Source organism: Littorina saxatilis, linkage group LG11, assembly GCF_037325665.1.
Source record: "Littorina saxatilis isolate snail1 linkage group LG11, US_GU_Lsax_2.0, whole genome shotgun sequence".
Classification (NCBI taxonomy): Eukaryota; Metazoa; Mollusca; class Gastropoda; order Littorinimorpha; family Littorinidae; genus Littorina; species Littorina saxatilis.
Window position 1 is genome coordinate 12,959,096 of NC_090255.1, and position 25,382 is coordinate 12,984,477.

Sequence of the window (25,382 nt, forward strand, 5' to 3'; positions counted from 1 at the left end):
ACGACGACATTGTGAGAAAAAAAAGGAAACGGGTTCACGATGGCTCAGGGGTAAAATAAACCACGACATCTGGTGTGTGGTTTACGCAAGCTTAATCGCCATTTAAACGAACTGTGTCATTTAGTGCTGTTAAATGCTATTGCAAGTGTGTTCTATAAAGTTAGAACTGCTTTTTTCGTGAGAAGATTTAAATCGTTCTGTAAACATTTGAGACAGACTGGGGCTTTAACATTCTTTTGATCGGGAAGCTAAGCTGAAGGATAATCCGGCAACACTTCAGAAAAAAAGCCGCCCCCCCCCCTCCCGATTCCTACGCAGATAATTTTTAGGCCAAGGGCGGTTCTTCTAAGACGCTCTCGGTACGACATGAACGTAAATGCAGCCCATCTTTTGCACTGACATTCTTATCTTCAGTTGTGTACATTAACTCCCAGACAACAAAAGGAAATTATTATGACAAAGGTCTTTCGACAAGATCGTAAGCTAGAACTAAATTTCACTTTGTTAGCTTTCAAGTCCACGGCTGTTCATACAAATACGTCATAAATTGTAAGTAAAAGAAAACAGATAGAGAAGGACAGAAAAAGAAATAAAAGGAAAAAAGAGGAAATGAATTAGAATAGAACGCGGAGAAACAAAATACAACAGTACAAAATCAAGTCAGAGAAAACTCCAAAATGGCGGCCAGACACGTGCCCCTTGTGATGCTCTTTCTGACGTCATTCGTCTTGACGTCATGGGCTGCTTCCTGCACTTGGCAGGACGCAGCCAATCCGGTGTCGAGTGTGGACTGCAGTCACCAGGGATCAGTGCTGACCGTGACGTATCAAGGTCATTCCGTGACGTGTGACCAAGACCTGTCTAGCCTTGACCTTCAGACGGCACCCAGGCTGCACTGGTCAGCAGCAAAGGCGGTCAGTGTGTGTGTGTGTCTGTTTGTGTGTGTCTGTTTGTGTGTGTGTGTGTGTGCATGTATGTGTGTGTGCCAGTGTGTGTGTGTGTGTGTGTGCGAGGCTGACGCTAAGTACCGGCATGTCCGTATGAGAGGGCCTTAGGTACCGTGCATAGACCTTGGCTGCACTAGGTACCGCGCTAAGTACCTGCGATGTTAAAACCCATGTACATAATACTTTTGTGTGTTGTTTATGCTGTTTATATGTAGGCATGTTAGTTTGAACTACGATCCTTTATTTTCGTAAATAAGGCTCATCATTTTGTCAAGTAGTAGCGGTTTGAATTTCAAAGGTACTTAACGTATGAAATATACGTACAGAACCAACTTTTTACACACAACCTAAAAGTTCTCACTGCAGATTTAAAAATAACAGCAATCGTTCTCTTGTATCTCAAGCATCATTGACAGCAAATAACTGAGTAGAAACATAGCCCTAATTGGGAGTAGTCGGGTGTTTTGACCAACGGTACTTAGTGCTTTCTGTACGGACATAGCGGTACTTAGTGCTTTCCGTACGGACATAGCGGTACTTAACGTCGCCTGCGGTTCCAAGGTTTTATTACACAGAATTAGAGATGTTGGTAGCCATATTATTTCGACCTGTATATATCGGGACAGCACATTCAATTCAGACATCCATAGACAGACAGTTTGAACTACGATCCTTTATTTTTGTAAATAAGGCTCATCATTTTGTCAAGTAGTAGCGGTTTGAGATTCAAAGGTACTTAACGTATGGAATATACGTACAGAACCAACTTTTTACACACAACCTAAAAGTTCTCACTGCAGATTTAAAAATAACAGCAATCGTTCTCTTGTGTCTCAAGCATCATTGACAGTAAATAACTGAGTAGAAACAATCTTTTACAAAGAATGACCAATAGTGAAGTGAATAGTAAACATTATACAGGCCTAAAAACAAACTTTATTAGACATCTCTCTCTCTCTCTCTCTCTCTCTCTCTCTCTCTCTCTCTCTCTCTCTCTCTCTCTCTCTCTCTCTCTCTCTCTCTCTCTCTCTCTCTCTCTCGGTTGTATGTATATATTAGGCAGCATTGATGTGCAAGATTATTGATAGAGGAAAGCTTGGAACAAACCACTGTGTATTTTGCATACGTTTAAATATCATTTTTTTGGTATTTTTTTCCTGTGATTTATGTGTACCCCCCCATTGAAAGGGGCTGTAGGCCCATATTCAATTAAACTGTGTCAGTCTCTCTCTCTCTCTCTCTCTCTCTCTCTCTCTCTCTCTCTCTCTCTCTCTCTCTCTCCCTATCTATCTCTCTCTCTTTTTTCCATAATATATTTATAGTATTCTCTCACTCCTTTATATATTTATATGGGAGATTTATATAGCGCTTGACGTTCTCTAAGCGCTTTACATATTCTCTCTCTCTCTCTCTCTCTCTCTCTCTCTCTCTCTCTCTCTCTCTCTCTCTCTTTCTCTCTCTATCTCTCCCTCTCTCTCTTTCTTTTATATCTCTCTCGCTCTCTCTCTCTCTATTACATAATATATATTTATAGTATTCTCTCCTCACTTTTTCCGTCTCTAGCTCACGTTCCCTCTCCCCCCCCCCCCTACCTCTACCTCCCTTATCTCATAATAAGCGTGCGCGCGCAACGACAGTAAGAGAGAGAGGCACAGAGAGATAATATCGTATTCTAAATTTATTGATAGAGGAGAGAAATGTATTATAAGATAAGAGAGAGAGGTAGGAGGGGGGGGGGAGAAAGAGAGATACAGAGAGCGTGAGGGGAGAAGGAATACTATTAGTATCACTATCAATAAATTATGAGAGAACGAACGAACGAACGAACGAACCAACTTTATTTTTCGAGGGTAATGGAGTAGATACAGCAAAGATCTTTTTTCATCCTTAATATCTTCGATTAATTCAATGTATTTCTCTTTTTCCAAACATGTTTTGTAACAATTATAAATGTCGAAACGTTCACTGCATTCTAAACAGGAGAGAGAGAGAGAGAGAGAGAGAGAGAGAGAGAGAGAGACACAGAGAGACAGAGAGAGAGACAGAGACAGAGAGAGAGAGAGAGAGAGAGAGGGGGGCAGAGGGAGGCAGAGGGAGAGAGAGAGAGAGGGAGTTGGAGAGAGAGAGAGAGGGAGGGAGAGAGAGAGAGAGAAAGAGAGAGAGAGAACAAGAACAAGAACAAGAACAAGAACAAATCTTTAATTGTCTAAGGCCACAGCCCCTTACAATAGTGGTTAAAATAACAGCAATAGTATCTGCACAGTTATACATTATAGTCACGCATAAAATTCAACAAATACATTAAAACCCTGATGACATGTCACTGAACCTGATTTATAAGGGTTCGTCTCTTCTGTAACATGAAGAACACAAATCTGCTGAAGCTGTTCATCACATTATCCTCATTACTGCCACAGAAATACACAAGTTGTTGTTGCAGCGTCTTAGAGTTCGAGATTTTTAAATACTTTGCTCGAAGGTCTTGATAAAAAGGACATAAAAATACAACATGGTGTTCATCTTCTTTATCAGCTGTACAGAGAGGACAGTTTCTTGTCGTTTGGTTTGGTGCGTACCGAAACTTGTGAGCGTTGATTTCGGATACTCCTGCGCGGAAACGAGTAAGAGCAACTCTGTACTTAATATCTTTGATTAATTCAATGTATTTCTCTTTTTCCAAACATGTTTTGTAACAATTATAAATGTCGAAACGTTCACTGCATTCTAAAAAGGAGAACCATTCTTGACAAAAACAATCTTGTAATCGTCTTTTAAACTCTTGTAAGAAACACTTCTCATTCCCAACCATTCCGTACATCCACACAGCAGCAAAACCATTACAACATAAAAAGACTCTGCACATGTGAGACCCAATTTGTGTGGCCCTTCGATGCCAAATTACATAAAGCTTTATATGCAATCTTTGAATATCTTGAATCAGGTTGCTTCAGCAGTGTAAACCAGTATTTCACACATCTGACTGCAGAGTTAATATACAGCGGATGTCTTCCCAATTCACCATACACAATGTTGTTTGGAGTTCGAATTGTCACTTTCAGAAACTTTTTACACGCAAACAGGTGGACCCTTTCCACAGAGTCATACTTTCCATATCCCCATAGCTCTGAACCATACAAGAGCATAGGGGCGATCCGTGCGTCAAACAGTTTGAAAAACACCTTTGTCGAATGGCAGCCAAGTCCGGGACGCCTAGAATGATGAACTCGAACTGCCTGAATCTGTGTTGCCTTTCTCATTGCAACTCGGTTGCATGATCACATGCCTGTATTTGTCATGTAAATTCTTACAACCCCGGATACAAAAACAAAACCAGAAAATGACGCCACAGTTTAAACAACAAAAGCATGGCTTTAATTTAAAATAGCAGCATTAACACCTAAATGTTTGTTATAATGCAGTAAAATGATTACATATCTGATTATTCTTATTCACCTATTTCGTCTCCTCTACCCCTGTGCGTGTGTTGTATGTGCCTCTTGTTTTATGGACTGGGCAAAGGAGCTGCGCCTTCGGCTATCAGTGTGACTGACTTTTAGGGTTTAACGTCCTCTTAGACCAACTGGTCTATATTGGGACAGGTATTGGTAATACGTTGAAGTTATGGTGTGATACTTTGATTCGAACAAGCCCGCTGTGGCTGTCTTCTTCGACACACCAGCATTGGGTTTGTCTCGTCAAAGTATCGAAATACGATCATTATAATCGGAGACGAGAGATAATGCATGCGTGTCTTCGTGTTTTCCAAGCCCTGAGTCTTTCGCTGTGAACGTGGGATTTTTTCGTGCGCAAGTGTTCACACGGGGGTGTTCGGACACCGAAGAGAGTCTGCACAAAGTTGACTCCGAGAAATAAATCTCTCGCCGAACGTGGGGACCGAACCCACGCTGATAGCGACCAACGGGCTACAAAGCCAGCGCGCTACCAACTGAGCTACCTCCCCGCCGCGCTATCAGTGTCAAGTTACCTAAAGGCAGAGGGGAAGTGTTTAATTAACCGTATCAAGCACGCTATGTCCTGCATTCCGAACGCGTGTACTGGAGTGACTGACAGGGGCTAGTCTGGACTTGACTGCGCCTGAACTGATGCGTTGTTTCATCGAAAACACTGTATAGTGTCTATTGACAGTTAAAAAGAGAAGTACGCCTTCTTTTGGTTTAAATACATATCCAACAGTCCGAATTACAATAGAAAGGGCAAGATGAAGAAACACAAAAGCACAAGGCTCAAATAAGTGCTACCAAAATTAAACAGAAACGTCTCTGGCGAACGTTTTAAACAGTATAAGACAATATAAGCATAATAGTATGTATACAGAATGCTATACAGTCACGCAGTCCTTCTGTTTTACTGTCCGTACTCAGATAACGGATGTTTTAGAGTCAAATGAGCTGAATCTGTGCGTATGCCTTCAAAGATGGCTTCACACGATTGTAACTAAAACTTATATTCGTTGTCCTACTATTATCCCGCCAGGCACTCCTTTCAATACTTTTCTTCATATACCACCAATAGTATTATGCTTTTAGATATCGTTGTTAAATGATGTATTTTGATGCTGTTACCGCTGTCTGTCTCTGTCTTTAGATCTCTCCCTCTCTCTCTCCCTCTCTTTCTCCTCCTGTCAGTCTTTATTTATCTGTTTCCGCGTCGGTCTCTCCGTCTGTCCCTATCTCTGTCTGTCTCTATTTGTCTGGTTTAATGCAAGCAATGATAAGTGTATAGCCTTATCTATACATATATAATTAATATATATCATAGATTATATAATGGTATGATACATGAAGATTGTATAGGGACTTCTGCTACACTTATGGTGTAAAACACATGGGATGAATCATGCTGTGTTGCTTGAAAGTACAGACTCGAACATCAAAGCATTTGGTGTCACTCGGTTCAAAATATTAAAATGTATGGTTAGTGCACGTCCAATTTAATTGTGATTAGGCTACACAGCCATAGTATATAGGTTGTGTATAATTATGTAACATGGTGTAATCGGCGTACCGTTTCCGCACAGTCTTCGACTCGACGACTCCATAACCCCACATACACGTGAACATCAAAAGATCTCCCAAACTTCTTTGAATATTTTAATCAAAATGTTTGTAGTACATACTCAGAAGACGACCCTTCAACTCTGTTCAAACAATTCAGGGTGTTTCCGCTAAAAATGTGTCTGTAAATCAAGTTCTTAGTTGAAGTTAAACAAAATGATCCTTACATAGCCCGTAAAAGCCCGCGAGGTAAAGGCAGACAAAAACAGTTGTGAGCGCAATCTATAATTGTAACCCGTTATGGCGTAGTTGGTATGTCGTTCGCCTGTGGTCTCCAAGGTTGCCGTGGGTTAAAATCTCATGTTATTTTTTGTGTGTGAAATGTGACGCAGGGATCTCTTTGAACCCATTCCTCTTGTTTTATGATTGTTGGTTAATCATCTTTTATAGTTCATGTTACAAACTTCTTTAATTTGGCAGGCGTTTTTATTTTTTAATTTTGTATTTATTTTTGGGGTCTTCTTTTACTTCATTCCAGGGGTGGGGTAATAAGCGGGCGGTTTAATGATCCTTATGGTCCCTTTGTTTATTTTCGGAGGAGTGGGGGTGGGGGTGGGGGGGGGTGCTGCAGGTTATCTAACTCACTTGGCACGACTGTTTCGCTAAATGGAGCAGCAGCGTCAGTGGGGAACAGGGCACGAGACTGTAGAGTTATGGACCCTCGTGTACAATCAGTGAGAGCCATAGTGAAACACAATATTACACATTTATGAACAACACATAAGCATATTAATTACTTCACGCCATTACCTCAGTTATTCCCATAGTAGCAGAAACATTTTTTGAACATTGTCAAATATACGTCAGGGCTAATAGTCTCGGGTGCTGTTTTACTTCACAGTTATTTTTCAAGGTTGTCAGTAATATCAGAATAAATATCACACACTTGAATGTTGTCCAAGAGCTTCAAGGCATAGTCACTGATGTCATTACTTCAGTTATTGTCAAGATTGTGGGTCATGAGAACTTAATTATAATATTAATAGTTTTATGATAATAATAAAATTAAACAGCAACAAAAAAAATGTGAAAAAAGTTATGTGTATAGTACTTGTCTTACATTATGATAGTCCTGATTTTGTGATAAATCGCCAATTTGCAAGTGCTCTACACAAGGCTAGATGTTATTAGAGGTCAAGGAGGTCAAATATCACGAAAAGGCGAAGCAACCAGAGCATCGGTGGCTGGCAGAGAAACCTCCCTCCGATTGGGCCACCAGAAGTAGAGGTGAAAGGAGAGGCTGGTGCAGCGGGGTGCCCGAGCCTCAGAAGGATAGTTGGCGATGCAGCAAGGCCATTGATATCAGCGTGAACTTGTTATCAGCCGGTGCCGTTATCGGGTTACAGCCGTAGCCCTTTCGCCGTGGCTTCGCCGAGCAGTGGTCAGATGCTGACCACCGGTTCGCGGCGCCACAGGACCATGTTTTCAGCGTTCCTTTTCGTGTTGGGATCAAGTTACCGTGCCCTGGCCAAGAACGCTAGCATTGAAGAAGGGAGAAGAAGTTCTACCTCCCCATCTTGGGTTTATGTAAACGACTAGGGCTCCTTGCATTAGGAAGTATTCGGATTCTAAATGTTTATTATTATTATCGCTAGCAATACTCGTGCTCCTCACGGGATGTAACAAATGTTTTATGATTTTCATTAATCACTGATGGTGTGGATATTAAAGTGTCTATGCGAATCCATCCCATGATCAATTGCTATTATTGTTGCAATGGTCGACTTATCTTGTCTGAATCATGACTGATTTATTATTGTTTCATAGCTTCAAAGCGATGGTGATTGGAGTAGATTAGCTCCCCTGATCAGCGAAGCCTTAATTAACTATCAGTCATATGATAACCACACATATGATGGTAAAAACCCTTATAACTTTGGAACCAGCCAACCATTTTTTTTAATGAAATTAAACATGAAGACGCAGGCCATTAGTCCCTTCAACTTAAGTGGGAAAAAAAGAAGAAAAAAATCAACTCGATTTTCTGCGAAAAACATTTCGCTGTGATTTTGTAATTTGTAACTGCTATTTTGTAGACCCTTCCTCGGAGTATGTAATAAAAAAAGGTTTCATTGAAATATTCCCAGAACTTTGGGAGATATGGATGTTTATGCATTGGAGAATCAAACACTAAAACCCTTATAACTTTGGAACCAGCCAACCATGTTTTATGAAATTGAACATGAAGACGCAGCACATTAGTCCCTTCAACTTAAAAAAATTAACTCGAATTTGTGAAACATTTCTCGCTGTGACTTGGTATTTTGTACTGCTATTTTGTAGACCCTTCCTCCGAGTATGTAATGAAAAAAGTTTCATTGAAATATTCCCAGAACTTTGGGAGATATGGCTGGTTATGTATTTTGACCATCGGGCCCCGTAATGACCTTGACCTTTGACATATCCAATATAACTGTTGCACACAATAGGCTATCGTGTGTCTACATCTACCTACAAAGTTTGGTTGAAAAATACTTAGCGGTTCAGGATTTATCGCAGTTCCTATATTGTGACATACATACATACATGCATACTTACGGAATGGAACAATCGCAAACGTTCCCGCTGGATGACGAATTAAATTATAAAAAACGTATCAGTAAAATAAAATAACAATGAACAGCACCGCGTGGATTCGAACGTACGTGATTAGAACATGATGAAGCAAGAGTGTCCTAACCAACTGGCCTACAAATAATTTGCAAAAGTTTCAGGGAAAAATACAGCTATGACACTACAAAAACCATAGGCAATGGATGTTCCGTTTGCCATTCCAATAAGTAACAAAGATAACAACTTGATAGGTTTGAGAGTAAACTTGATTTGACATGATACTGTGTTGTCTAAAGTGTTTATTGGATTCTCGGGCAGTTTTATCCTGGACGGCTGCATGTCGAGTTTCAGGGGTGCCTAAGGGCTTCCGGCGGTAGGTAAAAATATTTAATGTTCAAATAAACCCACTTAATTACAAAAATAAACACATTAGACCCAGCCAGTCCTGATCGAGGTGGCCTCCACTATGCCCATGCAAAAGGATTAACGTGAAAGTTGCCCAGTACCACAGAAATTAGCAATTTCGTGTGACTGAGGCTACCAGTACCTGTATTAATATATGAATTATAATTGGCAACGGTAAGCGATTTCACACAGATTAGCGCGGGACAAATATTGACAGAATTTTTTTTTATCATAACTGCAATGTTCTTCCCCCCCCCCCCCCCAAAAAAAAAAAAAACAAACAACAACACAACACCTCCTCCCTCCCCAACCCCTAAGAAGAACAGGTCCGACAAACCCCTGCGTCACCCAGTAAGCTTTTTTTTTTAAATTAACGACGCCAATGGAATTCGATCTCCTGCCTCGGACACTTTCGTTTTGTCACGTTAGGAGAGCAATTTACCAACTTATCTATTTTGCGTCTTGACAGTTCGCGTGAGTGATATTTTAGTGACTTTTGTGACATATAGACTGACCGGAACAAACGCAAACGTCCACCCTCTGGGTGACGAACAACAACACATTTGCATTCAAACGAAGTAGTTTGTTGATCATAGTGCAATTATCCCGTTTGACTTGTGTCTGTTCTCAATATGACTAACATATATATGTACTCATTTCTCCCAAATGGGTAAAGCTATTGAAACTCACTTTGGCTATGAGCTCGAGGTCCATGGGAATAAACGCTCATAATTATGTCATGCGGATTGATGACCCTGGTGTCACTCAAAATTATCCCGCCAGGAAATGCTATTTCGTATACATGTACTCAATTGTCTAACCGGCACGGTTGGCCTAGTGGTAAGGCGTCCGGTTGGCCTAGTGGTAAGGCGCCTAGTGGTGGGTTCGAACCCCGGCCGGGTCATACCTAAGACTTTAAAATTGGCCATCTAGTGGCTGCTCCGCCTGGCGTCTGGCATTGTGGGGTTAGTGCTTGAACTGGTTGGTCCGGTGTCAGAATAATGTGACTGGGTGAGACATGAAGCCTGTGCTGCGACTTATGTCTTGTGTGTGGCGCACGTTATATGTCAAAGCAGCACCGCCCTGATATGGCCCTTCGTGGTCGGCTGGGCGTTAAGCAAACAAACAAACAAACTCAATTCTCTCCAGTAAGGACACAGTTATTTTCTCCGAATTTAAGGCCCCAGTTTGTGGTGATTGATATTGATTTGCTCTGTAGTTAGATGATCCTAGTGCCAACATTATTCCGTCAGGCATGGTAGCCCCAGATACTTTACTTGATTTTTGCTTTCGGTCCAGCCGACTCTTTTGAGCCATATCAGGACCAATCAGCCCGAGACGAAGACTTTAAATAATAAAACAACAACCACAGCACGAGATGATAAACGGAAAGTATTAGGATCATTATGGTCACTTGTTAATTATTATTTTGTTACCCCTTTATCACATGCCGGCTATTGATACATGCCATATCATTATTTTTGTTATCAAAACGAATACGTTGTGTGTGTGTATTGTTAGGAAAACTCCAATTAGTTAACAATGTATCAAGAAAAATCACATATTTGAGCGAGTTTCTAGGTGACCCTCTTCGTGATTAGGGACCTAATGTACATCCTATTTGATCTTCCATGAATGGGTTCGGTTGCTATTTGAATTTTCTGTAAAAGGGGTCGCTCAGATAATCGTCAAAATGCAACTGACAAGTCCAGTGGCTAACGAAGGAAAGCACTGATCACCATCAAGACTAAATCACTACCAGATGTCAGGAGGAATGTTGGTAACTGATCCACTGACCGCTATCATATTTCACTACTCGCGTACATTCCGTAGAGTACCTAGAGACCAATCTAGACTGAGCATAATTGTATTTCATTCCCTCTGCTAGAACTGACTGGGCTTGCTAATATAAGCAAGCGTTAGTTTGTAACACATTCCCTGGCCCGTCCCAAGAGAATATGAAAGATATATATGCTACACGGAAGCGTTGTATAGACCGAAACAGTTCAAAATAATGATACTGGATTCAGACTTCAAAATTATTGTTTTCATATTAGGCCTACGAACAATAACTTACATGTTAAGAGAAATAATACATGTATCGAGAGATATTGCTTTTATTCTAGGCTACATCTCTTATGGAGGCATCTTACACACTCTCTCTCTTTCTTCACCCTCCCATCTCTCTCTCCTTCTCTTCCCCTCTATCTCTCTAATATTGACAACACCCCTCATATGATCACTCAACCTCTCCCCATCGCCCTCTGTCTCTCACCTTCTTACACACACTCTCTCTTTTCCCAACTCTCCTCTCTCTCCATCTCTCTTTCTTCAATAATGACACCCCCCATATATCACTCTACTTATCCTCCACTCTCGAATCTCCAAACATTCGGTTAAACGTGATTAACTGGTATCGTACTCCTATGACAGATAATATTCCATATTCTCTGCATTCTCTGCTTGCTGCATTACGTTAAAGGTTTAATGCTCTTTTTTTTTCAAGCCACATTTCACGTCAACCAACTTTCATCAAGACGTTATTTAAAGCGACATTGTAGAAATGACATTCGGAAATATTAGGGGAATCCTTGTCATAACATTTTTTTTCTATTTGTTTCCCATCAGGCATTTTTTTGTTTTAATCACAAGTAATATAATACAGACACACAAAGAGAGACACCTATAGTGACAGCCGCTATATCATGCTAGAACTGGTGTCAGTATACTGTGACTATACGAGGATGTCAATCAATCAATCAATATGAGGCTTATATCGCGCGTATTCCGTGGGTACAGCTCTAAGCGCAGGGATTTATTTATTTTATTTTCATTTTATGCAATTTATATCGCGCACATATTCAAAGCGCAGGGATTTATTTATGCCGTGTGAGATGGAATTTTTTTTACACAATACATCACGCATTCACATCGGCCAGCAGATCGCAGCCATTTCGGCGCATATCCTACTTTTCACGGCCTATTATTCCAAGTCACACGGGTATTTTGGTGGACATTTTTATCTATGCCTATTCAATTTTGCCAGGAAAGACCCTTTTGTCAATCGTGGGATCTTTAACGTGCACACCCCAATGTAGTGTACACGAAGGGACCTCGGTTTTTCGTCTCATCCGAAAGACTAGCACTTGAACCCACCACCTAGGTTAGGAAAGGGGGGAGAAAATTGCTAACGCCCTGACCCAGGGTCGAATTCGCAACCTCTCGCTTCCGCAAGTGCGTTACCACTCGGCCAGGGCGTTAAGCAAACAAACTGGCAAACAAACAAACAAATACCACTCGGCCACCCAGTCCGATGTAAGCCTCTGCGACTTCAATCTCAGTGTGGCAGTACATTAATCTGCTGACCATAAACAAGGAATGCGTCCAGCTGTCTCTCTAGCTCTCCAGTAGGTTTCTCAGCGGGCTACCTACTTGACGACGTTCTAATTGATGGCACGCGAACCGTGTAATGTATAGCCACTGCGCGAGTCGAACCGCTCTACGACTAGCTGCTCCTTTCCACGGCCCCCCACCCCCACCGCCAGCCCCACGCATTCCTCTCTCTCGCCCTTCCTCTCCCCCCCCCCCCCCTCCCTCTCTCCCCCCTCCCTCTCTCTCCCCCTCCTTCTTTCTCTCCCTTCCTCTCTCTTTAACCTTAATTGTCAATCCGTTTTTCATTGCTAAATTCATACGGATAAATAAAAGCTTGATGATTAGCAAGAATCACCTCTGATTTGTTATTTGCACTGTCACTGAAGACTAGACCGTCAGTGAAACTTAATACAGTTCGCCACCTGTTTACCTCTTTTTATATTTTAATCCAGACAGCATTATCCACCACCACCCATTATATAAACATTCTATTTTGTGTAGTCCCGATATCAATGTTGCAAACTTTTTGATGCAGCTTTTAATAATATAAGAGATTTGATTTATACGTATTCCCTGTTTCACTCAATAAATATATTTGTCATCATTTTCACGAGTTTTCATTCACAAGCACCTGGGAAATAAATCTCATGTTCCCCGGGGAATAAATCCCCGGTTACCATAGTTGCAGGAAGCCCTATTACATGGATAATCAAAAGCAAACCCAATAGAAACGCTCGAAGATTCTTCGGCTCTTTTCATTGGCGTTTCCCCAGACCTAAACAGACGACACTGCTTCGCCAAGTTCCAAATACGAACTGGCAAACTGGCAAATGTAAACAAAAAACAAAACTACCTCATCAAAGGTCATACATTTATGCTTTATCGCAAACAAATGAAACCTATCGATATGTTTTATCTTCTCACAAAGTCATGGAGTGCGTTTATCTCTGTTTGGAGACTTGAAACACGAACGTCAAGTTTAAGTCAAACCAATTGACCCCTGACACACACATTTTGACCCGTGCACAAGACGTTGTATCGATAAACTAAGCGCAAATAAAAATAAAAAAATAAAAAAGCAAAGAACATAGCAACAAGAAATGAAGACATCTGACAAAGCCGAGCAAGCAGAATGACAAGTCTAATGAAAAACAGAGAGGCAATGAGAAACAAGATCGCGATTATCTTTCCTTCGCGGCACGACGCAAATCGTTTGTGTCCTTTGACCCAATTCGTGCAGTGCTGCACGATGCAAATCTTCTGTGACCTTTGACTCAACGTAGCTTCAATATTCGATTACTAATATTTACCACTGAAAACCGAGGGGTGGAATACCGAGAGGGGCAGGGTGGTAGGGCGATGGTGAAATGTAATAAAGAGACACGTGTAGTAATAAGAGAAAACCGATTCTGCAATAACACAAACAAGAACAACAAGAAGGGCAAAGCCCATACGACTCACATGCTTTACACATTTTTCCTACCAAAATACATGTGACCTTGACCCAAGGTCAAGGTCATCCAAGGTCATGCAACACAAAGCTGTTAATTCAAGACATAGGAAGTACAATGGTGCTTATTGGCTCTTTCTACCATGAGATATGGTCACTTTTAGTGGTTCACTACCTTATTTTGGTCACATTTCATAAGGGTCAAAGTGACCTTGACCTTGATCATATGTGACCGAATGTGTCTCATGATGAAAGCATAACATGTGCCCCACATAATTTTTAAGTTTGAAACAGTTATCTTCCATAGTTCAGGGTCAAGGTCACTTCAAAATATGTATACAATCCAACTTTGAAGAGCTCCTGTGACCTTGACCTTGAAGCAAGGTAAACCAAACTGGTATCAAAAGATGGGGCTTACTTTGCCCTATATATCATATATAGGTGAGGTATTGAATCTCAAAAACTTTAGAGAAAATGGGAAAAATATGAAAAATAGCTGTTTTTTAGGCAACATTTATGGCCCCTGCGACCTTGACCTTGACGCAAGGTCAAGATGCTATGTATGTTTTTTGGGGCCTTGTCATCATACACCATCTTGCCAAATTTGGTACTGATAGACTGAATAGTGTCCAAGAAATATCCAACGTTAAAGTTTTCCGGACGGACGGACGGACGTCCGGACGGACGGACGGACGTCCGGACGGACGGACGGACGGACGGACGGACGACTCGGGTGAGTACATAGACTCACTTTTGCTTCGCATGTGAGTCAAAAAACCCAACACTGACCTATATGAATATTTAATCAATAATATGATCGTCTGCGTTGCAGGTGTGCAAGTGAAGGGTTGGGGGGGGGGTGTAACTTGATCATTAATTTGTGTGTCAGTGTTTGTGTTCATGGACTGATTGTGAGGGAGGGGGAGGGTGGGGTGGGATGTGTTTCAGGTTTTGGTGTGGGTATGAAACGAGCAAAACAATACCCACACCACAAAATCTTGGAGGCAAAAAACACTCGCCGTCGCATCATTTTGTCCGCACAATATCATATGCACCAACAACCGGAAAGAAAGGTGACAATGGAAAAAGACTCATCTTTGCGTCCTGCGATTCCTTGCCCCCGACTCGAACGTCGCACGATAATCCACATAACAGATCTGTTGTGAGATGGTCAACGCTGACTGTGCAAGCAAATCACCTCGTTTGAAATACGACAATCCCATCGCTCGAATGCAACATGTGGGCACTATCGTCTCAAAGGCGCTTACTGTTGGTTTCACACATCACTCTGTAGTCGGAACCTACAGAACTTCGCATCCTCAAACCTGACATACTTGTCTCAACATTATAAACTCAAATCACACACAGTAAGTTGCTTTCGCACGCCAGCTTTGAACAACGTGCTGGGGCCCCGAACATGCATTATAATAACAGAACTCGCGTTTCAAACCATGGCTCCCTGTGTTGATTTTTCACTTAATGTTGAACCACCGAAATGATGACAAAAACGATGTTTGATGGTTTGTTGCCAGACCAGCTTTTTTGTCGGTCCTCGGGGGGCATATCGACTTTTGTTTCATATTTATTGACCGCGGCCTTCGGCCTTGGTCAATAAATATGAAACAAAAGACGATATGCTCCCCCTCGGACCGACAAAAAAGCTGGTCTGTCAACAACCCATCAAACATCTTATAATATTCCCTAAAATATCCAGGTAATATACATATTTCCTGGAATTTGGATGCCATTTTTAGACGTATTCCCTGACTTATATTTAGCATTCAAAAGGAGACACTTTGATGGAGTGAAAAATCTCTCTCTCTCTCTCTCTCTCTCTCTCTCTCTCTCTCTCTCTCTCTCTCTCTCTCTCTCTCTCTCTCTCTCTCTCTCTCTCTCTCTCTCTCTCTCTTATGCTTACAAATATAACAACCATTGCATAACAATAAAATGTACAACACAAAATTACACTGTTTGCACCAATGAAGTGAGAAACAATGACTTTTATATCAGCAAAATCAACAAGCCGTAATAACTCTAGTTGGCGGGATATATTTTGTTTGTTTGTTTGGTTGGTTGTTTGCTTAACGCCCAGCCGACCACGAAGGGCCATATCAGGGCGGTGCTGCTTTGACATTTAACGTGCGCCACACACAAGACAGAAGTCGCAGCACAGGCTTCATGTCTCACCCAGTCACATTATTCTGACACCGGACCAACCAGTCCTAGCACTAACCCCATAATGCCAGACGCCAGGCGGAGCAGCCACTAGATTGCCAATTTTAAAGTCTTGGGTATCCCGGCCGGGGTTCGAACCCACGACCTCCCGCTCACTGGGCGGACGCCTTACCACTAGGCCACCGTGTTGCGGTTTGGCGGGATATAGTGATCCTTTTTTTTTTTTTTTTTTTTTTTATTATTCTTTTTTCTTTTCCAGACAATATATCATAAAACAGATCACAAACAGTCTACATAGGGTAACGAAAATAGCAAATATCCAGTTGAGGCCATCTCAACCATATCACTTACATACACACATATAAACAGACAGTACAAAAAGGATAGAGAGAAAAGAGAGAAGAAGAAAGAAGAGTGACAGAAGAGAGTAAGGATCAGGGAAAGAAGAGGAAGAGGATAGCGAGCGGTGACCAGGCTAAAAAAATTAAAAAAATTAAAAAAATAAAAAAACATAAAATCATTCAATCGCATGCCTGTACAGATTCCAGTTTCTGTTGAAAGAAGTTAACTCATTGTTAACCAATGCATTGTGCTTCTCTGCCAAAAATCTTTGTTTTAGAGTTAAAACAAGAACCTGAAAATGGGGGCCGGTCGCACGTATTTTAGATGTATAAATGTGGTATTTTGCGATTAGAAGGAACAGATCAAAGGTTTTGTCCGTCACACAGTTTGTTTGGTAGCCACAGATAATAAGTTGCTTATACAGTCTAACATTAGTACAATGTACAAAATTGTCTCGCATCCACTGAAGGAAATCATTCCAAAAGGCCTGTGTTTTTGTACAGTCCCAAAAAAGATGTTCTAGCGTTTCCTCCTGCTGTCCGCAGAAAGTACAAATAGGAGATTCAACAATTTTTCTCAGATGCAAAAAACGCTGGGTGGGTATAATTCTATATATCAGTCTATACTGAAACCATCTGAGACGTACGTCCTCAGTTGTTCTTTTAATTTTTAGAAAAACCTTATTGACATCTACATTACAGTTCAGTGCAGCTGTCCACTTTTCAATACATTTCAGAGGATCAGTATTCTTAATCAAATATCCATAGACATGTTTAGAACCACCACTGGCCAAGCACTGCCAGACACATGGGTCACTTACCACAAAGTTATCACAAAAGTCAATTTCTAGCTTACATTGATACTTCTTAACAGCCCGTACTATTCCTTGATATAACAAAAAATTAACAGTCACATTTGGGTATTTTCTGCTAAATTCATCATAGGTCAAAAATCCATCTTCCTTCAGCAAGTGACCAACAGAAACAATACCACAATGTGCCCAGCTTCTAAGAAACAACACCTTCTTGTCTCTGCATATATTGATATTATAAAAAAGACATTCAGATACAAAGTCATGAAAAGAAGATGGAATACATTTGTTACACACTTTTTTATAATGTTTAAAAACATCAACCCAAAAAGGATTAACAATTCTTTGCATCAGTACATTTGCAAACTCGCCCCCACGTTGTTTCACAACTCGGACAGCAGGACATAATGCATAGAGAATTTGTGTAATTTTTCCATCATCATGTAAAACTTTCATTAGCCAGTTTATCTTCAATGACGATAGAAAAACTCTCACGTTAACCATTTTAAGTCCCCCCTCTTCATATGCCTGATACATGGAGGTTCTTTTAATTTTGTCAATTTTCCCGTCCCAAACAAAATTAAACAGTAGTTTCTGTAGATTAGCTAGAAAATCCTCATCTGGGTCCGGCAAATTCATAAATAGGTAGGTAAGTTTGGACAATGCCAAAGTCTTAATGACTGTTATTTTTCCGAAAGGGGTTAAATTCCTTCTGGACCACGAGTTGAAAATTCTCTTAATCTCCACAAACTTGTTTTCATAGTTTATTGGAACAATTTCCTCGATGTTTGTCGAAAACCAGATACCCAAAACCCTGAAAACAGTGGGATTCCAAACAAAGTTGTGTTCTGGCATAAACTTAACGTTAGAATTTTTAGAGGCTCCTATCCACACTGCTGACGACTTATCATAGTTAATAACTAGACCTGACAAAGAAGTGATCTAGTGATCCTTACATCGTTCGAAAAAAAACCCAATAAAGCTACCCTTTCAAACCATGTTTTTTTGCTTATTTGCTATTGTATTTGGTTGTAATATGTTATAAAGAATTGTGCATGTGAAGGGATATTATATTTTTTAAATATGGAAAAAATGAAAGCTAATTTAAAATGTATGGACAGATTAATTGATGAAAATGGCTCTCAATAACGACGCAAAAAGGAATTTTACAGGAGCAAGTGAGATTTTACAATAACGTGTTTGATAAAAATGGGAATTTTGTTGAGGAGGATGCTGAAATTAAAGTTCTTAATTTAAATATTCCTCAGTTAAATGACGAACGAAAATATGTTTTGGAAACTGATTTTACCGTGTTAGAAATCGGCAGGGCGCTGTCTTTATTAAAAAAAAAATGGTTCGTCACCAGGTTTAGACGGATTGAGTACAAGTTTCATGAATGTCTTTGGCCTAAAGTAAAAATGATGGTGGTTAATTCCCTTCAAAGTGCATTTAGAGTTGGTGAATTGTCAGATACTCAGAAAAGAGCGGTTATCACGTTGATCCATAAGGGTAAAGATTTGCCGAGAGATAGCCTTAAGAATTGGAGACCCTATACGTATCTGTAACCAATACAGATTATAAAATGCTGGCAAAATGTTTATCGCAGTGCTTATCTGGTGTTATTTCTGACCTCGTGTCAGAAGATCAGACAGGATTTATTAAGGGAAGAAAGGCAAGTAACTTGATTAGATTAATTGATGATGTCATTAATTACGCTAATGAAAGAAATCAAGCAGGTAATTTATTACTTGCCCTTGACTACGCTCGAGCCTACGATTCCATCTCAAAAGACTATGTGGTCTGGTCCTTTAAAACATTTGGTTTTGGCGAAAAATTTGTTAAATGGATTAAAGTTTTAATGACAAACACCACGAGCTGCATAAATTATATGGGTTGGATTTCGGAAGAAATAAGTGTGAATTCCGGAATCCGTCAGGGATGTCCCCTCTCACCTTTGGCCTTCGTGCTTGCTGTAGAATTATTAGCAATCAAAATCCGAAGTCACCCCAATATTACAGGATTTGCCTTACCAGATGTAGGTTTTGCAGAACAAACATCGCGTATCTTGAAACTGGCTATGTACGCCGATGACATAACTGTTTTACTTCAAGATAAAAACGACATGGAAACGGTTTTGAAAATCATTGATGATTTCTCCAATATATCTCGCTTAAAATTAAATAAAAGTAAAACGGAAGCAATGTGGTTGGGATCGCGTAAAAACTGTCAAGAGAAATATTGCGATATTAAATGGAATACCCAGGTTAAAATCATGGGAATTAGTCAGTTTTAAAAATGACATCCCGGCCTCTGAAATTATGGAAAATTGGTCCAAAAGACTTGAAAAAGTTGAACAAATCATTTGCAGATAGTCAAGAAGAAATTTAAGTATAAGCGGCAAATTATGTATTATTAAGTCCTTCTTAGTTTTACAATTTGTTTACGTTATGCAGGCGCTTCTTGCCCCTGTTAAAGTTCTCGATAAGTTGAATACTATTTTGTTCAGGTTTCTCTGGAAAAGGAAGTATTCAAATACAAAAGCCGACATGTATTGTGTAATGTGGTGGAAGAAGGTGGTATTAACATGATAAACGTCCACGATATGCAGACTTCTTTTTTACTCACATGGGCAGCAAAACTTCAACCGAACAAAAACATGAACCGTGGACAACGATTCCATTAAGTCTTTATCAGGTATTGGGAAGAAATTTACTTTGTTTTAAAGCCACAACACCACTAAAACAGTTCCAAGGTATTGAATGCATTCGATCAAACTTTTGGACAGAAGTTCTCTTAAAATGAATCCATAATAAAGCATTGATTTATGAGAGAGAAGATCGCTTTGGCGATCAATATTTGTGGAACAATATAAAAGTGGTTTATAAAAATAAAAGCTTATATTTTAAAAAATGGATAGAAGCGCACTTAGATACGTTGAAAGATATTTGGGTTAACGGAGATATGATTCCTTTTAACCAGCTGTGCACAAAGATAAGATACAGTCCCTCTAGATTTTTTGAGTACGGCGCAGTGAAGACTGCTGTGCGAGCGCTTGCACTTCGCAAAAACACAGCCAGCCCGCGAGCAGACGAACACAATAATGACCTTGACACACGGAACCCGGTGATCATTAACCCCTCCGCGAGAAAGTTTCGCATGCTGATAAAGCGAGCGAGCCTTGCGCTGCTACATTTTGGTTATATCAATATCAGGTTAAACTAGATCACAGTTATTGGCTGTTAGCAAGCAAATGTACAAAAAAAGAAAGATTGCGATTGTTACAATGGAAAATATTACATAATATTTATCCCACGAATATATTATTAAATAAAATGAAAATTAGAGAAACAAAATTATGTACATTTTGTAAACACATTGATTATGTTGAACACTTTTTTTGGGCAATGTGAGAAGTTGACGAGCTTTTGAGAAAATGTCCATTATATTTTTAGAAATACAGGATCAAATGTGCACCTCTTAGAACACGATGTCTTGTTTGGTTATCAACCTAGTAATATATGCCAAAATAATAAGGTACTTAATCACATTATTTTGATTGCAAAAATGTGTATTAGTAAATATAAGTATGGTGATAGATACGATTTGAATAGCATATTGGAAAATGAAATGTACATTGGAAGTATGTGAGTAATGTATAAGACGAGATGAGGTGAAGTGATATATGACGTTTGTGAATATTATGAGGGGGGTGGGAGGGAGCGGATGGACGAGAATAAGGGGGAAAAAAAGGAGGAAAAAAAGTAACCATGTATGGCTCCTCAATTGCTTTTTGTATAAACAACCATGCAAACCACAAAAAAAAAGAGAAAAAAAAAGAAACAGGTTTTCTCCAATTTAAAAAAAAAAAAAATCGCTTAAGGCGAAATTACTACATTTAGTCAAGCTGTGGAACTCACAGAACGCACTGCATTTTTTTACAGTGACCGTAGTCCGCCGCTCGCGCAAAACGCAGTGAAACTGACGAGACTGTTTAGCGCGGTGGTGGTTTCGCTGTGCTGCATAGCACGCTTTTCTGTACCTCTCTTCGATTTAACTTTCTGAGCATGTTTTTAATGCAAACATATCATATCTATATGATTTGGAATCAGGAACCGACAAGGAATAAGATGAAATTGTTTTTTAATCGATTTCGGAAATTTGATTTTTAATTTTGAGAGCTTGTTTTTAATCCGAATATAACATATTTATATGTTTTTGGAATCAGAAAATAATGAAGAATAAGATGAATGTAAATTTCGATCGTTGTATAAAAAAAAAATTAATCACAATTTTCAGATTTTTAATGACCAAAGTCATTGATTAATTTTTAAGCCACCAAGCTGAAATACAATACTGAAGTCCGGCCTTTGTCGAAGATTGCTTGGCCAAAATTTCAATCAATTTGATTGAAAAATGAGGGTGTGACAGTGCCGTCTCAACTTTTACAAAAAGCCGGATATGACGTCATCAAAGACATTTATCGAAAAAAGAAAAATATGTCCGGGGATATCATACCCAGGAACTCTCATGTAAAATTTCATAAAGATCGGTCCAGTAGTTTACTCTGAATCGCTCTACACACGCGCACGCACACCGGCACAGACAAAACTTGACTAAATGTAAAAAGTGAGAGAGAGAGAGAGAGAGAGAGAGAGAGAGAGAGAGAGAGAGAGAGAGAGAGAGAGAGAGAGAGAGAGAGAGAGATGATGATGGAACTTTATTTTTCAAGGATAGAGGTTTAAGGTGACGCCTTTTCTTACAACCGGTCCTTACTTCTAATACAAATGTCTAATAAATGATAAACAAGTAAAGCAACATGACAAATAAACAAAGTAAACGAACAAACCAGCAAACAATCGACAAGTAAGCAAACAAGCAAATAAACATAAACAACAAAATGACAAAGTAAGGAACATACAAATCAAAAGCAAAACATGCAACATAAGCATATATACATGTAAAGTGATCGACGGTTAAAGTTCCATCCTCACCTATTCACACTTTACTGACACTATACACAACCATCAGTGTGTATAGGAAACAGGTACTTAATGCCTTCGTCCGTACGGGTTACACACTGTGTATAGCCAAACGGTACCTAATGTGGATTTCGTACGTACAGAAGTCACACAGATCCGTCTGCGTATGACCGGTACCTAAGGTGCTCCTCGTCCGTATGTGTGTCTGTTTGTGTGTGTGTATGAATGTATCTGTGTGTGTGTGTCAGTGTGTATGTGCGTCAGTGTGTGTGTGTGTTAGTGTGTTAGTGTGTGTGTGTCAGTATGTGTGTCAATGTGTGTGTGTGTGTGTGTGCGATTCCATCACTCCTTCCCTCTCTCATTCATCTATTTCCGTACTATCTCCCTCAATCATTGATTCCGCCACTACCTCTTTCATTCATAATTATACGCTCACTCCCACATACATTAATCCAATCCCCGACACTCTTTCTCGTTTATTCATCCCTTCATTGTCTCCTACATTCATTCACCGACACAAACTGTAACTAACCTCTACTGACATGTGGACAGAGCCAGACATACCTGTTGTTGATGCTGGACCCTGACGCTCCCACACCCTGCCAGCCAAACCTCCGCTACATCGTCCACTGGGCCGCATTCGTCATGGTGATTGATTGATTGATTGATTGATTGAATTGATTGATTGACCGATTGATTGTTTAATTGATTGATTGATCATGGCCTACATCGTCCACTGGACAGCCTTCGTCATGGTGATTGATTGATTGATTGATTGTTTAATTGATTGATTGATCATGGCCTACATCGTCATGGTAAGTTATTGATTGATTCTTCTTCTTCTTCTCGATCGCTCAGACATCATTGATTGATTGATTGATTGATTGATTGATTGATCATGCCTAAGTCGTCCACTAGGCCGCCTTCGTCATGGGGAGTGATTGATTTATTGATTGACCAGGGATCCTCGTAGCTACATCGTCATGGTAATAACATGATTGATCGATTGCATTTTTGGTTGATTGGTTGATTGATTAATTGATTGATCAGGGGACCTGGTAGCTAAAGGCTTGAATTGTCCACCGGGCCGCTTCGACATGGTAAGTGATTGATTGACTCATTGTTCTACATGTCGTGCTAGCCAACACGACGTTTTCAAATTCTAGGAAGCTGTTACAAAGTATCACACTTTGTAGACACAATGCGCCTTGCTTACTTATGGCCAACTTGACATTCAAGCAACATCGTGTTGACAGGCGATCATTTGACTTCAAAATGTCACATTTTGTCTATGAGACGTTCTATAACCTTAACTTTCCTCAGTGCGTGTGTGACTGTGTCTGTGACTGTGTGTGTGTGTGTGTGTGTGTGTCTGTGTGCGTGGGTGTGTTTTAGAACGAATTACATACATGCATCTGGGGTTGCTTTGCTGCTCTGTGCTTAGGCATGGTAACGACTAACCAAAACATTGTCAATGGTTTGTTTCAGGGACAGAATCTGCATGTTACCCATGAATTCGTCGGTAAGTTATCCTTCTGGGTAACTATGATGCATCATGTCTGTCCTTAGGTTTATCTGACCCGGCTGTGAATGATCTTCCCAGAAACGTGCACATTATCTTTTTACAATCAGTAAATATTTTAGTAAACGGCTTTTTAATTCTTATAAAAACACCTGTCACAAAAAAGTTAAAGCACGCGCCGATTTTCATTTTGCACGTGCATTTTGGTCCTTAACGTCAATAATGATATATACGATAGCGATACATGCACAGCCTGGCGGTGACCTTACGAATAATGTTATACTCCAGTCCTGATATGTTGACGTCACCGAGACCTATTTTATTCTCGAAATTCTTTCCCACTTCCTCATAAATCGGGAGACATGCAAAAAAAGTGAGAACTTGTTACGCTATTATTCACGTTATGACGTCTTGTTTTTTGTTTTTTTATCGATTCGTATGTCTGTACTTGTTGCAATAGAATCACACACACACACACACACACACACACACACGAAGCAGCGCGCTTTAACAACAACTGAAAAAGAAAAGGCACGTAAGCGTGAGCTCTAAGTTCCTGAGATCTTACTCGTTGCAGCCTACAGATCCCCGCACCCACCGGCAGGTACACCCGCACACCGCTACCAGCTCTTCTTGTACGAGTGGGGATCTGGCCAGTCGCTCAACGACCTTGACCTTCTGGGTCAACTCTCCAGCAACCACCTTCGTTTTGACCTTGAGAATTTCAAGGCCGTTTCCCATCTCCACAATGAAGTCGTAGCTTTCCAGATTCAATACAGTAGATAATGATTCATTGTTTTTGGAAGAAACAAGAAATATTGAGGCTTTGAGATATTGCTGCATCAAGTCCGTTTGCCTTTGTGAGTGTGAATACGACTGTGTGTAAGTGTGTGTGCGTGTGTGTGTGTGTGTGTGTTAGTGTGTGTGCGTGTGTATGTGTGTGTGTGTGTGTGTGTGTGTGTGTGTGTGGTGTCCTATTCCTTTTGGTTAGAATCTTGTGTATCGAAAGGAACATATATATTTCCCTTTTATTTTATGCTTTGGCTGAAGGTATCATCGTTTCTCTCGGTTCAGCTTTTGTCACCCGTGATCGTTTGGTTGTCCAACCAGTGTGATTTTCCATCACTATATTCTGCGTGCTATGCGTTTTGACAGATCTGGTCCCGTATGCTTATGGAGGAAGTTCGCGACAACTTCCAAGGTTTTGAGTGACCTTGGAAGTACTTGCCTTACTTTCGTATGGATGGGCCGGAAAAGGGCTTGCTTCGAAGCAAAGCGAGGAAGTAACTGAGGGTAGTTTGCGACTACTTTCAAAGTTTTGAGCGACCTTGAAAGTACATCCTCACTTTTGCATGCATGGGTCGGAAAAAGATCTTACTTCGGAAGCAAACGAGGAAGTAACTGAGGGTAAATGTACTACAGCGAGACCGAGGAGTAAATACGCTACTTCCAAAGTTTCTCAGTGCAAAATGGCAGGGCTTTTCTTCGGTTTTTCATATCAAACCGAGCTAACGCAAATGAAAGTCCAAAACAATTAAGTCGCGTAAGGCGAAATTAATACATTTAGTCAAGCTGTCGAACTCACGGAATGAAACTGAACGCACTGCATTTTTCCACCTAGACAATACAGCTTCGTCAATCGCCGCGAGAAGAAAATTGCTCACCTCCTACGTGCAAAACGCAGTGAAATAGACAAGCAAGAATAGCGATGGGCAGTGTGTTACCTGTCAGCAGCTATTCGCCATTTGGGC

The 25,382-nt window shown here is 40.3% G+C and overlaps 1 protein-coding gene across 2 annotated transcripts; it reads left to right on the top strand.

Moving 5' to 3' along the window:
* Window positions 1-390: 390 nt before the first annotated feature.
* Window positions 391-24,477, top strand: LOC138980765 (protein D2-like). 2 transcript variants are annotated; one of them, XM_070353662.1, is made up of 4 exons: window positions 395-914; window positions 22,662-22,757; window positions 23,598-23,631; window positions 24,209-24,477. In XM_070353662.1, exons 1-4 carry the CDS (start codon window positions 678-680, stop codon window positions 24,415-24,417), a joined length of 576 nt encoding a protein of 191 aa, XP_070209763.1. In that variant the 5' UTR covers window positions 395-677; the 3' UTR covers window positions 24,418-24,477. The 2 variants fall into 2 exon arrangements, with proteins under 2 accessions (XP_070209764.1, XP_070209763.1); XM_070353663.1 differs by lacking the exon at window positions 22,662-22,757 and having other exon boundaries at window positions 391-914.
* The last annotated feature ends 905 nt before the right edge of the window (window positions 24,478-25,382 follow it).